This window comes from Anarhichas minor, unplaced genomic scaffold (genome assembly GCF_050575085.1).
Source record: "Anarhichas minor isolate MPS153535 unplaced genomic scaffold, ASM5057508v1 ptg000038l, whole genome shotgun sequence".
NCBI lineage: Eukaryota > Metazoa > Chordata > Actinopteri > Perciformes > Anarhichadidae > Anarhichas > Anarhichas minor.
The window spans coordinates 1,509,392-1,525,268 of NW_027466484.1; the positions used below are offsets into that span (position 1 = coordinate 1,509,392).

Here is a 15,877-nt window from a genome sequence, read left to right on the forward strand (position 1 = left end):
TCAATTATCAAATTTTAGCACCTTTAAAATATCTCAAACTCTTTTTTAAAGGCTTCAACACTGAAGTTAAGGCAGCTTTGATATAAAGTAGTTTAACAAGAGGTAAATATAAACATCTCATGTTTGTTCACTTTTTATTGCACGATTCAACAGATGTGAGATCCTGCAGAAAAGTTTTTCAGCACTGCATCAAGAAAAAAAAAAAAATGTCAGAGAAACTGATATTTACAATAGATGCATGACTATTACCACTTATACATTATGTACATATTAGTCTCTGGTTTTTACTATGACAGTAGTTACAGAATGAAACATAACACTTCAGCTCTACAGGGAATTACAGTGCTTACAAAAATAACTGGCTGGACTACATTCACTCAACACAAGTCACGGTTAGGATGCGTACAAAGTCAAAAACACTCGTACGAGACTCGCTGCACCTCTGGACATGTCCCATTCACCCCCCCTGCGAACAATGAAGAAAAAAACAAATGCACCACAAATGAAAAGGTGCAGATATATATAAACGGCCTCCCGGTGACGCCTGTACAACTCAAATTTAGGTTTTTGGAGACATTTTAGAGGAAGAAAGAAACAGCATGTTTAGATAGTGGCTTCAAAATAAAATGGCTGCCTGTTTGGAGCGATTCACAAAACAGTCCAGATTTGTCTTTATGAATGTCAGATATTAAATTTAACATTAAGCGACCCCAAAAGAGAGACTCACTGATGACAAACTAAATATGAAATGTGAGACAATGATCAGGGAGAGCTTTTGTGTTCCTTTCTCTTAACAGACATGCATCTGAAACAGGTTCAAAGCTCCTACTACGGTGGCCTTTTGAGGACAAATAAGACTTAGTTTCTAGCTCCAGTCAGATGGACTTTGGGCTCATCTCTTTCAAAAAAAATATGTGCCGATTGTTTCTCAGTTCTTTTGACTTGGATGATGCAAATGGTATTTATCAAAAACGGGTAATTATGGACAAAACAAACAGCATAAGCGTGACACGTTAAGTGCAGCTGGAGCTCACAGATCACCGCGTGGTTCAAGTTAAAGTCGGACTAAAGTGTTCCACCGTACTCCAGGTTTCTGGACCCTCTTCGTGATTAAAGTACAAATAAAACAGATGTGCTGCGAGCCTGAGTTAAAGTAGTGAACAACAAGCAGGATGCAGCTTGAGAGTGTAAAAGATGAGGTCCGTCTTTTTAAACCTCAGCATGATTTTAATCAACAAGAAGCCGGTTGACGCAGAGACCTTCAAAATGTGAATCATCTATTAATCTTTGTCCCTCAGATTTCAGATACTTCAGTGGAAAAATAAACAAAAAAAAAAAAAAAAAAAGCCGAGAACTCAAAACTCAACTTAAAAAACGTTCCACGCATTCCTTCATGTCTGGTTCAGCACCGAGCACCAGAGACCCAGAAACCTCCCAGTAGTGTTCTCATATCTCAGTTCAAGATACTTGTTAACCCCTCGCTCTCTGCACAGGCAGCCTGATAAACTGTGTTCAGCATCCTGATACCAAACTAAATAAAGAGAAATCATTTAAATCTAAACAGTAAAACTGAGCTAAAAGAAAAACAACAGGTTGTAAAATAGCAAACAAATGTCTACAGTTAAATGTAACCTATGGCTACAAAACAGAAGAGGCCTATCCATAGTGTTCTGATATTAAATCTGACATATATATATACTATATATAAAAATAAAAACATTTGGCAACCTGTTTGATGTCTCACACTAGTCCAGTAATCATAGATTTGGTCTTTGATATACACATATATAGATATAGCTATAAAACTCTGCTGTTGACTGGCGTTAGCTGCTGCTCAGTTTTATTTAAAGCTGCTTCCGTTTCCTCTCTGCAGATATCAGCCGGTTACTTTTGTTAATCTAGAACCACAAAAAAAAGACAATAAAACAAAAATTAAACAGGCAGCTTGGTTGGTGGAAGAAAGAGCAGGAATCCAGAAGCTGAAGTCTCCTGACCGTCGCTCTGCTGCGTTGTGCTTCACCACGGGGGGGGGGGGGGTCGCCGCCTCAGTGCAGACAAGAGAAAAATAAAAAATATTTAAAAAAATAAAAATGGTTTGAGCGGCGAGCTGGAGGCCGCTGCCGAGCATGAGAGAGAGAGAGAAGCGGCGTTCCCTGATGGTGAAGGTGTGCAGTGCCTTGGTTGTAGTCATGTTGGAGACATTATGACGTGGGCTTTATATCTGTTCATGAACGTGGAAGCAGGTGTCAAAGACTCTAGTTTTAGGCCTCTGCTGCTTTCCTCTTGGAGCGTTTCGTTTTCGCCTCGGCTCCCTCTGCCTTCCCTCTGCCTTTGGGTGGACGGCTGCTGCTGCCGGCGGCGGCGGCGGCAGTGGTGGGGGGGGTCGTCGTCGTCGCGTTGGTCTGAGAGGCGACGCCCTGATCCTGGTTGTTGGTTCCCTCCAGCTCCTCATGCTCCAGACAGCACAGCTGTCCTGTGGGAGGCCAGGAGCGCAGCGCCCCCTCCTGGTGAGCCTTGCAGAAGGAGTTGGGGCAGAGCTGGCAGAAAGCCTCAGAGTTCTTCCCGCAGACGTCACAGTGGTGCCAGGGGCAGTCCCAGCGGCCTGCAGGGAGCGAGGACCAAGCACACCAAGTTCACAATACGTCACGATGAACCGTGGTGGAATAAACTCAGAAAGAAAGCTCTGAGAACTGAATCTTTACACATTCAAATTCAAAAGAGTGTAATCTAAGAGTGATACTCCTTGTATGTACAGAGATATATCCAAACCTTGTTTGAATATAAACAAACGTAACATTAAGTAGTTAACTCTGTCAGCAGCAGGTTGCACCAGACAGTGTGGAGTCTTTCTATGCTTTACAATCAGGAAGTCTTGTTATTTAAATGTATTAGAAAAGCCCTTTGAAGCAGGTATTCGATTAGTCATGAACACATGTTGCAACAACAAGGTATGTAGAAAATAAAGCTCTATGGATGTGTGTGTGTGTGTGTGTGTGTGTGTGTGTGTGTTTCTGTTTTACGTCAACCACATGACGGCCTGTGTTAACAGGAAAAATGTAACTTAGATGTATATGTGCTCTGTTTCTTATTGATAAGTGATACAATCTACAACAGTAACTTTGCAGACAAACAGGTTACGTGTGGTGAATTATTTCCGGTGTTTCTTACCGAAGGGTCTCTTGGTGAGGTTCAGGCAGGACAGGTGATAAGCTTTGGTGCAGGTCTTCTTGCCACAGAGCACCAGCTGCCCTCCGTCTCCGCAGCGGAAACAATCGTCGTCGGACTTCTTCTTTCCCTCAAGTTTCCTCCTTTTATACTTTCTCTTCAACCGCTTGGCTTTTGGCTCGGCCGTCGGGCCGTTTGAGTTCTGCAGAGGAGACGCCAGGTTGGAATTCACTCAAAACAACTTAAAAAGAAACATCCTCCTGAATTCACTTTAACAAAGACAATAAATGAAGCTTGATATGCTGCATGTACAATTCCATACACACCATTTGTTCTGTAATGAGGCTGTAACATCACTTTTTAGTGGACCTACTTTCTCTGAACCTGAGCCTCAAAACACTCAACTCAAGTCTTTCAAACTGCTAGAAACACCGGGACACGATCTCTGACCCGAAAACACACCGACCACCGAATATACCGGGAATTTGCAAACACACAATTTGTATTAATGTCCCAAAAGCAGCACAGTTGATATGTTGGTATTCAGGTAACTGAAGTCATTTACAGCTGTGATTGTGAAGCTCACCTTCGGTCGATCACCCAGAAACCCGCTGCAGTTGGGAGCATCGCAGCGACAGACGGTCTTCTCATTCCCGAGGCAGTCGAGGTTGTAATTAAAGGTCAGCTCCGTCCCTGAAACACGAAAAGAAACAAAACAACATGTTTTGGCGTAAAAGATGAAGTGTCCGTCGGATTGTTGTAACTGAATTGTCGTGTAGACGAAGCCCTCGCCGGTCTGGTTTCTGACCCGTCTCACCTTCTGGGATGTCACGGACGGCGAACAGTCCGACCCGCGTGTCTCCGTTCACCGTCCACTTCTGCGTGTCACAGTTGGGCTGACAGCTGTGGTTCATGAAGCGAGAGTAGTTTCCCTTCGGACCGGCGTCGATGATCCGGTCCTTAAAACCGTGAAGAGGAAGAAGTGCCTCCAAGTTATTTTAGAGCTTTTACAATCTGTAGATCAGTTCCTAACGTTGTCATTCTATTATTTAACAGATGTATTTATAGGATTCAGTGATTCTGAGGATGCATTTGTAGTATTGACTCCTGTAATGCTACAGCTGCTCATCATGTAACACTCCCAATGCAATACCATTGTGTTGATCTAGCTCCCAGTGGAAATGGCACTGCTGACGAGTAAACAGCACCCCGACACACAGAGGAGCAAACTGAACTAAACAGAAAGTACTTCCAGCGTCCGTGTGGTCACTGACCTTGTCGATGGTGAGCATGTAGAAATCGGTGATGTTGTTCTCATGGGCGTACTTGATCCTCGCCCGGCACTCCTCCTCGTCTATCAGCTCTCCGATGTACTCGTTCACAAACTCGCCCTGTTTGAGGAACAAACCAGCGATGTGTTGGTGTTAGAAACATCTCATAGCTGTTGTTGCTAGAGGGCAGTGAATCTTCCCTGATAGTTTGCACATTTTCCCACTAAAAGAGCGTTTTTATAACAGGACAGCCGGTCGCCTCACCTTCTTGACGTCCCGGAGAGAGATCAGGCCCCAACCCTTGCCGGGTGTCTTGATGATCTTGGTCTCTGGGTAGAGGCGTTTGGTGAAGTCCTGGTTACAGCAGCGCTCCCCGCTGGGACACACCTGAGGGTGGCACTCGTACTGCAGCATGCGGTTCAGACACTCCGACTCAAACCCGCACGGCCTCTCGTCCGCCGGCTTACAGTTACACTTTGGGATCTCGGACACGTCAGCGGTGTAGACCTGAACCTTACCGAAGGGCTTGTTCACCTGATAGGAGGGAAAAACCCCATCATGAAACATTAGTTACAGATGGGAATTTTCATGTATAAAGGTAGTAAACAAAGAGACAAACGTTTAGATTTCACACCTTGATGAACTTGTATGGCGGTGGCTTTCGGCTGTTCTCTTGTGCTTCCTTGGCCTCGCGTTTTATTTTGATCTCCTTGAATCGAGCTTCAGCCTCCAGCAGAGCTGAGGAAACAAGACAGAGTAGAGGCTCATTACATTTCATCTGTGGAAACGTTCAGCGTAACCTGATGCTCAACAGTGGTCGGTATAATGGAACAAGTGCAATTTCAAAACTACTCCAAATCTAAAAAGATTTCAACTAGAACATGTTTGCTTTTCTAGATCGTCTTAATCTTCTTTTTAACATGTTATATAACCGAGTTAGACAAAGCTGGCCTGCTGTATATGATGCTGAAGAGTCCTCAAATATCATTTGAAAAGGTTTCCTTTAAGTGTACATAAACCTAAACCGTAAATGTACAAATCAAAGAAGAGACTCTTTCTTTCACGAGTCTTCATGACTAATCGATGGATTACAGAAATGGCCTAAGAACAGTTCTTCTCGATCTTCACCGTTCTTGAAGACTTTGCCGATGCCGGTCCTCTGGTGCTTGCTGCCCCGGTCTCCCTCCATGTATGGAAACACTCGGCCCTGGTGAGTCCAGAAGTAGTCCTTGGAGCCGAAGAAGAAGACGGGGAACTCTCCGATCTCGTGGCGAAGGTGCTGGATGTTGGTGGGGATGCTTCTGGGGTGGTGGATCTCTGCAGGCCACCATCTAGGGAGGACAAGAAGAGGTGTGAGTCTAGGTCACAACACAGGACAACACGGTACTGGATCAGGGATCTGTTTCTCTGACCTGTATGTTCCCAGTTTGACCCATATAATGTCTCTGTATTTGGGTTTCTTTCCCGCCCGGCAGTCGTTGCAGAACCAGCTGCCATCGGGCATAGCGATGTTCAAGCAGTCGGGGTGAAAAGCTGCAGGACAAGACTCGCAGCACAGCAGCTGTCCTCCTGCAACACAGGAAACAATGGAAACGTTCACACACAAGTCAGAAGCATTAGAGCTGGTTAGAGAGCCCCAATTTACAGGTGAGTCATGTGTGCAAGGGTGATAAAACTAGCACAATAAAACTCAGACTAGCACACACACACACACACACACACACACACACACACACACACACACACACACACACACACACACACACACACACACACACACACACACACACACACACACACACACACACACACACACACACACACACACACACACACACACACACAGAAGCTGAGAGGATGAAGTGGGAGGACTGGTTTAAAAAGAAATGAAAACCCTTTTAGATCACATCCCCAGTCACATACTTAATATATGCAAAACTAATACATTTCTTTTCATCTCAAAATCCAATAATCTTTTCTTTCTGTCAAACGAAATATGAAGTGTGATCACATACGCTTGTACCGACCAGTTTTAGCCAATAATATCATGACATCGTTTATTAATAAACTGCAACTTTGAGTGACAAGCAGACCACAACGCAGTCCTCTGTAGCTCCGGTCTAATCAAATAATAATAAGAAGTTTCACTGGGGAATACGCAGCTAAAGACTCTTACTTTAGTTTCACTGGGACTTTAAATCTTGCTCAACAAACTCTACGACCTTCTTTCTGGATTTTAGTGTAATTTTAACACAAACTCAGAAAATGATTAAAGTGCTGATTGGCTAAGTAGACAAAACAATATCAATAGAAGTCTTCTGAAACTGCTCTTTGGTGATGAAAGAGGAGGAGAGGCAAACCTTTGGAGCAGACGAAGCACCAGCTGACGTTGACGTGACTGTGGTGGCTGTAGCCCTTCTTGGCGTTGAAGTGGTTGGTGCAGATGATGGCGGTGTTGGTGATCATCTCACTGCCCGCCGCCACACACAGGTCAGCGACGTGGTACGCGACGGGGCAGCGCAGGCAACGCATCAACCTACCTGCAAAACGGAGTGGAAGAGACACCGGATCAGACGGATGCACATGACCTTGAGTCTCACAACCAGCTGTAACACTAAAGGTAACAGAGTGTCAACAGTAGAATAAAAGAGCCCCACCTTTGGTGGACTTCTGCTTGGTGCGGCTGCCGTAGTGGCAGCTCAGGCAGGCGTGAAGCGGGCAGCGGAAGCCCTTGTTGTCGAACACGGTGAGCGGGTTGAGGCGGCTACACGCCTCGTGGTAAAACTTGCCGCAGTGCGGAACGTGGCAGCGCCGCACAGCGCCGTCCGGCTGCTTACAGGTGAAACACGAGTGAATTCCTGAGAGGAGAAACAGGAAGGGGAAGTCTCAGTCCTCCAAGGCACTATTCTTGACAGTTAACGGTTAGTGATCTGTTAACAAGCGTCCGCTATTGGTCAGAAAAAGACAATAAAATTAGACAAATTGTTGTTTTCTGGACAAAGTGTGAGCTCCTCACCTGTGCTGCACTCCTGACACAGCAGCTTCTCGTCAGGTTTGAATGACAGACCCAGACACTGGAGGTGAAACATCCCATAACATTGGCCTTCACAGGGCACCAAGTCCTCCCCCGCCTGCTCACACGTCTGTAGGGGAGAAAATAAATAAATAGAGATTTATAATAGACATTTCGGTTAAAGCTGAAAATATGTTTACATCCCACAGATGATTATACAAGGACTAGTGGGATTCAGCATATTTGTATAAAAACACTTTGCATTTAGAAACAAAGGGAAGCAGCATCTTCCCAATAAATGTCCTACATTTAAATAAGGAGTCTGTTACCTGGCAGACAAACTCTTTCTTCCGTTCGCCCTTTTTCGTCCCGTCTAAGCTGTCACTCGGAGAATCAGGACGTCCTTCGCTCCCAGAACCCTGCAGCAAACAACACGCGGGGGATTTTAAATAAAGGAGACCATGCTGATTCATAACAATTAGAATTTAATAGCCATAAATCTGCAACATGATTAACAATCAAACGTCTTCATGCTTGAAGACAGTTTGTACCACTTTAATTAAAATAATACCAAACAACTTGCACTGGCAGGCTTTCGTTTTGAATAATTGTTGGAGCACTTTAAAACTTCTCTATGTTTATTAGGACATTTCGTGCTGATCTGGGGTTATTCCCCCTCACCTCGGGATCAGGACAAGGGGTGACCCGCCTTCTCTTTGCCTTGGAGGGTGTGATCTCAGTCTCTCCATCCTGCTTCCTTTTCCTCCTACGCTTTGGTTTCTCTGTGTCTTCTTCTGTGGAGACAAAGTGTTTGATAATGACAAACTAAGTACTGCGGAGCCATAACATAAAGAGATGCTGTGGAGTCAAGAACAAACAGCAGAGGTCTCAGATGTGAATTTTAAAGAGTTGTCAACACAGATGAACAGGGTGGTTTACCGGTGAGGGGAGCTTTAGACTTGGTCATGCTCTTCTTGGTTTCTGTTACGTCTTTGTCGGTTTTCTTTCTTCTTCTCTGCTTTTTCTCCGTTCCTTCTGAGGTCGAGTCCTGGGAAGGTTTCTGATAAACAACAAAATCAACACTTTATAACAAAGTGCTTACTATGCATTTTAGTATTGATGTTTAGTAGTAAAAAAACATCTTGCCGCATCATTTTAAACAGCTTTTTGCTAGAAGAGTCTCCACAGTGAGGTCCTTGTCAATGTCAGCTATTACTTTGCAAAAACAGTTGGCGTTTTGATTCTGAAATAACGTTGCACCAGAGGGAAACCTCACCTGTTTCTCTGCAGCGTTGCCTGTTTTACGTCTCTTTTTAGGCAGCTGAACCGTGTCTGCCGTCGCGTCTGTCGGCGACCTCTTCTTTCGCTGCCTCTTCACTAAAAACAAACGTTAGAAAAGGTCAAACTTACTGATTTGGTTCAGATTTAGACGTTCATGTCTGCTGTTAATGGTTAGAACACAACATGCTTTAAGAGTATCCTAATGATTCATATAAACAGCTTTCTCCCACCATGTGCCAAGCACCCAACTGGGCTGAATAAAATAAAATAAATTGAACTACGCCGCAACTACGTCAACGAAAAGCTCTTTGTATATTACAACGGACGAGGATTATTAGTATTAGTTATTGTTTTCCTGTGCTTTGTAAATAGTTGGGGAATAAGCAGCCAATAGTCATTAAAATGTGATTATCTGTGCACGACTTTGGTGTTATTTGACATTAAAAATCAACACTTTGGATACATTCAAGGACAAACTATTTACACAAACGTACCGTCTTTATACAACCAGGAGGGAGAATTCTTAAATATCACATTAAGTGATAAATTCCACAATAACCAACCACGTCACTATTTTACTAGCCACATGTGGTAATTTAAGCAGCAGACTCCACCGCTCTGGTAAACACATACCAGCCAAGCCCGGATTTAACACACGGCCCGGGTTTCAACTTTCAACCAACCTGGAGCAGAAACTGGAAGCGAGACCGGCTCCGTTATATTGTCTGTCGAAGAAACCGGCTCCGATTTCCTGTTCTTCCCGGGGTCAGAAGAGTTGTCCGTTGCAGATGTTTTCCTTCTCCTAACTGTCTTCGTGGGAGACTGAGCCTGTCTGGGTCTCCTCTTCTTCCTCTGAGGTACGACTGTTTCAGTTTGTAGATCTGGTGCACAAGTGGTGGGATCCTATAAAAAAAACAAATGTATCAAAAGGCATCATCTTAAAAAGGCAAAAGCGTTCTTAGGCTGCCGAAATATGATCATAAAATCAGGGTTCCACAACGGTTTCCATTCCAGAATGCTCTTTGTATTTTCACACCTTGAATTTGTTAATTTTAGTTCACATTGAAAGGTTAAAATATGAATTTATACCTGAAGCCTATTCTTCACAACAGCAGCAGCTATAACGCAGGTCAACGATGAGATGAACCACTCGCATGTTTGTACCAGTTATACTGAGCTGAAATGCCGTTTCCTGTGACTACGGTCCACTTTACATTTAGTCTGATTTCGGAACTTTTAAGTCCAATATTTATCATTTCCTACGTGTCCCTGCTCTCCGAACAGGTGTCTGCGAGTCTGCATGAAAAAAACACAAGCTGATGAAACACTTTAGTGAGTTGTCCGAACGAACCTGTGAGGCCGGCTGCGGATGAAGTATTTCTTTGGAAGAAACTTTGTTTTTCAACAGGACATTATTTAGATGGCCTTTGCCCCTTCTTCGATATTCTCCCGAGCTGAGTTTTGTTCTGGGTGCTTGTGTTTTCTCTGTTGAAGTGCTGTCTTGGGACCGAGAGGCGGCTGGGCCGGCAGGGCCCACCGGCAGTGAAGGGAGGTCTGGGCCGACTCTAGACTCTGTTTCCTGGTCCATCTCGTTGCTCTGTTTTGGCCTCAGCTTCTCCAGGATGCAGGGGTTCAGACGAGGCCCGTCGTCATCGTACAGAAAAGCGAAGTTTACCATGCGCTCATCCAGTGACATGATGAAGGCCTCCTTGGCCTGAATGACGCCCATGTTCCACTGAGCCTGGAGTTTACGGGGCACAGAGGGAGCCGTCTGCACGGCAAAGGGAGAAAATACCAAGGTTTTACTACAAGACACAAAGTCGTAATGTTTAATCATTGTGTTCAACTGGGGAACACGTGTTGCTACCAAGAGAGCACCATGAACAAATACATTTTACACTGTGGGCAATATTTAAAAACAAAATTACACACGTGATCAGCAGCATGTGACAGTTGTGCAGGAGAGGACTTGATATCAAACGTATCCGTTTTAAAAAAGGCCCGATTCTTCATTTGGAATGCAACTTTCTAGAAATGTAATGACGAGAGAACTTTATAGAATTTTTTTTAAGGAAGTGCAATGTTTTGATGTTGCAACACTTCTGAGCCAAGTCTTTCTAAACGACAGCAGACCACATCCTCAACAGGCAGGGACATCACATAGGAGGAGAAGCCAATTTACCTTCTTGTGTATGACGCGAGAGGCTGGCTGTTTGTTGCCCTGGCTGAGCTCCTGGTATTGATCCTCCCCGGTGAAGGACACCATGTTCTTCTCAAAGATGTAGCCTCTCTCTGGGGCGTCTCCAAAATACTGCACATGGTAAAGGGGGCCCAACCTACTGTTGACGGCTAAAAACAGAAACAAGAAAACACAATAAAATGAATAATGGTATAAAAACACCGACTCCTTTACTTCAACACATCACTTAATGCAAATGGATGCAGGTGGTAGAGACCGTAACTCACCTTTCTGTTTCGGTTTGATGTGATTGTTAAATTCTGGGTCTGTGGTCACCATGCAAGGCCACCAGGGGTACCCCGACACCTTGGTCCAAACCAAATCACCAACAGAAAAACTGATCAGCACAGGGGACTCTTGTGTATCCTCCTCCGTCAGCTGTGGGATGAGATCAGGCTGGAGAAGAGAAGGAATAGTGAGTAAATAAATAGATACTAATAGAAACTCATCAAGGATCAACACCCGTTCCTTCCTAAAATCAACTACGTTCCCACACACATATGCTTCTCCATCAGTATTTTACAATAATTCACATGCAATACATTGAGTCTCTGCAGCTGTTCATTTAAGTTTAAAGATGTAACATCTCTGTTGGAAAACATTCACTGTGTATTCAGCTGTACATATGAGGCCTGGTGCTGTTTGTTCAAATTTACATGTATGGTCCTTTTGTCTGAATACCATCTGTCAGCATAACCGTAGCACATTATTGGGGTCTTGTTAGTCGTTTATATATTTGCCACAGACAAACAGAAGTTCTCACTTAAAAATAATATGGATCCTTTGTTTCTTAAAAAAGTAGGAATAAAAGCAAAACCTCATCAGCTGCTCCAGTTCCACCTCCAGCATTGGTGCGGTCAAGTGGCTCAACCGGAACGGCAGAAGAACCGAGGTTTGGTTTGTGAGGCCCCCCCCTCCTTTTCTTCAGGTCCTGCCTCTTCTCCGGTGCAGATATAGCATCTTCGGTGGCCGTGGACAAACTGGTCCCATTGGCACAGCATGGCTCAAACAACGGCTGCTTCACCACCTGGGGTATCGTCGCTTTCAGTTCATGTCCAGTATGAGGAGTGCAATTGTGCTGATGGGTGCCATTCGTAGCAGGGGCTTCGGCACCCTTAAACATGGGTGGCTCTGGAGCACAGAGCTTAGGCGGCATGTCTTGGTCCCCATTCAGCACCCGGGAGGTGAGGTCTTTAAGCCTCTCGTGGCTGTGGTTGTTGTGACTGTGGCCGGCCATCTTCTGAAGGACACCGTCTTGTAGTGTGGCGGCCAGCTGGGCAGCAGCTTTGTCCATTATTAGTAGAGCAGGGTCACTGCTCATGTCCCCCCCACCCTTCCGTACACTGAGGGACTCCGGTGGCTGCTTCATGCTGATCGGGTTGGCTGGTTCGGGCATCGAAGGCAGGGAGCTACCTTTGCTGTCCATCCCATTTAACCCCCTCCAGGCTCACTGAGCTACAGCACAGAAACAGAAACTTCTTATTCCACAGGTTCCATCAGACAACATCAACACAGCATGCAATAAATGTTTTGCTGCTCTTTGTAAAATGGCATTCTGGGGATATGAATCCTAGGAGCATAACGTTACACATTCTACAAAATGGCACTCACTCACTTGCCCCAGCAGAGCATGAACAGTGAGCTTTGGAGGCGACAGAGAAAACTGCACCTGTCACGGAATGTTCTATCTCCGAAGCTTTGGATGCTTTAAATAACAAAGTCGAGTGTCTCGATCGACCAAAGCTCTGAAGCAACAATACCTCTGTATACTAAAAGAATACAAACACATACTCTAATCACAACTAATGTGAACGAGATCAAGTCAAATCTTGATTAAATCCCATGCACACCAACAAAAACCACGGGTGGAAACCTCTGACCGAGACAATTTTAAGTCTGCTTTCTCCTGCAGAAAGGATTAGTTAGCTGCCGTCTGTGTGCAAAGCGGTGTGGAGAATTCAGGAGGCTGTGCTGCAAAGCAAGCTCCACCGCATGCAGCGAATGTCCAATGAGTGGGTGGCTAAGTGTGCTGCGTAAAAGCCGCGGAAATGGAAGCAGTTGACAAGTCGGAGTAATGCTATTGGGGTGCGAATAATCTATGTAATTGAACCACTTCAGTTAAAAAGCTTAACAGGTTGCATTGGCTATTTTTCTGGCCAAATCAATCACACAACTATAACACTGTTTGTTTGTTTGTTTGTGTGGTTAATATGTGCACTACTGTTTAGTTAGTTAGTTAATTGAATATTATTCTATTTCATTGTATATATTGTGCTTTTTTATATATAATATTTTTACTCTGTTCTCATTGTATATATTGTGCATTTTACATTTAATTTAACCATTTTTTTACGTACAATCGCATCTCTGTCATTGCTACGGTCAGCCATTACGTCGCACTCCAGCAAATAGTCTAAGTCGCTTTGGGGTGTCGGCTTGGACTATTTGCTGGATAGTTGAAGATAGTTATTTTACACTACCCGATAAAAACAAAACACGTGACTAAATAAATAAACGCATGTGCGTAACAGCTTGATGATTGTTGCAGTAATGTGTTACAATTGTTGCGCTGTTTTCGCTGATTTATACTCAATTTGTAGGCGCCATGACAGCTCGTTTAATAAAAAAAAGAAAAAGAAAAGCTAACCATGCTAGCTAGCCGAAGCTAGCTAGCGCAGTCAGCTAGCTAGCTTGCGTTAGCAGGTCCTCTCTTGCTAGCTAGCAGGTCTTCTCTCGCTAAAATGGTTGGTCGCGCCGGCTAAATATCCTCCGGGATGACAATAACATGAAAGACCGTTTCTTCTGTAGTTACCTGTTGGGTCTCCTCTCGGTCGTTAAAGTGGAAATATGTCCGTATTCATCATGTAAAAAGCGAAGGATTTCATTCAAGCCGAATCAAAAGCTTGCGGGAAACTCAAACTCTGCGGCCAACCAGCGCGAAAAATACTCACTTCCGATTGGTCTAGAGCTTCAGAGAGGCTCCAACCGGTCCTTTCAAAAAACCCACAAGTACTAGACATCCTGATCCACACTCCCGACCAGTTGGTGGCGCTAATGTACCAATTAATTGTTTGCCAACCGCCAATAAACCTCAAAGAAGAAGGAAAAAACCCAACCGTAGGAAGTAGCTGACCCCTGACCTCGGTGTCTCCCGTCTGACATTTCAAATAGTTAGTGCTCACAACTTACAGACACTATATGTATGTATATTTGTTTCTTAAAACAAAAATGTAAACGAGATGTGACTACTGATATATGGCAAACGTATATTTATATGTATTTATATGTATTTATTTACATTTATTTATATTTATATGTTTAATGTTTATGCTTAGTTTCTCTGTTCTACTCTGTGTTTAATGTAATTTAAAAAAATATATTTTTCTTTTTTATTTGTATTATTACATTGGGAGCAATGTGAAAACCGGAGTCAAATTCCATGTATACGTACTGTTACGACCGGCTCGGAAGTTGCAACATAAGGAGGGACCCAACACCAAGTTAGATTAAAAAACCACAGGTGCTAGTTTGTTACAGGACACAAATAAACTGTAATGTGCAAATCTAACTAAAGACCAGGGTCTGGTGCCAGGCAGATGAGAGAGAGCGAGGGCGGAGCAAGGAGGCACTTCTATAGGTAAAACCCACACCTTCATCCAGGTGCCCTCAATCACTCATCAGGGAGCTGCACCTAGAACTCAAAGACATAGAATACCCACACATGCACACACATACACACGCACAAACATTCACAGCAGGACATAGAATTATACGTAACAGTACACATACATGGCAAATAAAGCTGATTGTGATTAACGCTTAAACCATATTTTACATCAGTAAAAGTTTGATAAAATGATTATTATATCAGTATGCCACCATCAAATACATGTCCACTTCATAACATTAATACATAAAACAATAGTAGGCTGGTACAGTACAGTAAGTACATGATGTATTTACATTAAAAACTGTTAAAGTCTAACTATAATCTAACCTACCCTAAACCACAAGTCAGTCCAAGCAGTCTCATGTTAGGCAACTTATTAAGTTTTTACAGTTGATCAGATGAAACAGTGACAACTCTGAATCTGGGACCTTTATAATGCAATATCTATACAATAGTCGTGGGTGTATATTTCACATTCTGGTGTATTGCTCTGGAGGATATGGTGACACTGGTCATATTAAACCAGAGACCTAATGTGAGTTGAGGTCCTATAATTACATTTTAATCTAAAGATCAGTATCCGCATTGATCCCAAATAAATGCAATGCATAGAACACAGTGAATTACACTGAAGTATCATGAAGTACATTCAATTCAAGCTGCAGCGCCACCAGAGGAAGATAAAGGGAGTGAGACCAGAAACCATCTGAAATAATATCAGCCACTTCCTGCATACGTTTGCCTTTCAATATAAAAGCCACCATCCCTGATGCAATATTACTGCTCTGAATGACAAATAAAAAGGTGGTTGGAGACCCATTTTTATGCACAGTTCCTTTATCTATTCTAGGAAGTCTTAAGTATTGTTTGGCCTCTCGCATACACTGCAATCACAGCTGGAAGCTGCCTCCTGCCGGCACAATAGGTTTCAGTGTTGATGTCCACATGTCTTATCTGTTGGCCGATGAGGAGCTCCACCGGCTCAGTTGGGTTTCAGGGGCCTCAGTTGTGGTAATGAGGACGGGGCGAATAGTGATGGTTTAGTTTGCGCATACTGTACCATTGTTAAGTCTATTTAAGCATTGCCCCAGTGTATTTACCCCCTCACCCAACATCATGTTTGCTGGAGCAGTAACTGGATCAAAGGTGAATTAAATTGAATATTTATGGTCATCTTTAGGCTGTACAATCTAGATGGGAATTACAACTCGAATTGATCAGAAAAACCCTTATGTCCA

The 15,877-nt window shown here is 43.7% G+C and overlaps 1 protein-coding gene across 2 annotated transcripts; it reads right to left on the minus strand.

The window, feature by feature from the left end:
• Positions 1-117: 117 nt before the first annotated feature.
• nsd2 (nuclear receptor binding SET domain protein 2) lies at positions 118-14,021 on the minus strand. 2 transcript variants are annotated; one of them, XM_076107237.1, is made up of 23 exons: positions 13,782-14,021; positions 11,787-12,424; positions 11,197-11,365; positions 10,913-11,079; positions 10,663-10,758; positions 10,082-10,501; positions 9,414-9,633; positions 8,726-8,826; positions 8,389-8,509; positions 8,131-8,243; positions 7,779-7,868; positions 7,453-7,579; positions 7,094-7,294; positions 6,797-6,976; positions 5,849-6,005; positions 5,565-5,767; positions 5,071-5,174; positions 4,701-4,970; positions 4,440-4,556; positions 3,983-4,124; positions 3,752-3,858; positions 3,169-3,367; positions 118-2,602 (listed from the first exon to the last, which is right to left on the minus strand). In XM_076107237.1, the coding sequence occupies exons 2-23, from the start codon at positions 12,393-12,395 to the stop codon at positions 2,262-2,264; spliced, it is 4,254 nt and encodes a 1,417-aa protein (XP_075963352.1). In that variant the 5' UTR covers positions 12,396-12,424; positions 13,782-14,021; the 3' UTR covers positions 118-2,261. The 2 variants fall into 2 exon arrangements, with proteins under 2 accessions (XP_075963352.1, XP_075963353.1); XM_076107238.1 differs by lacking the exon at positions 10,663-10,758 and having other exon boundaries at positions 13,782-14,020.
• Between the last annotated feature and the right edge of the window lie 1,856 nt (positions 14,022-15,877).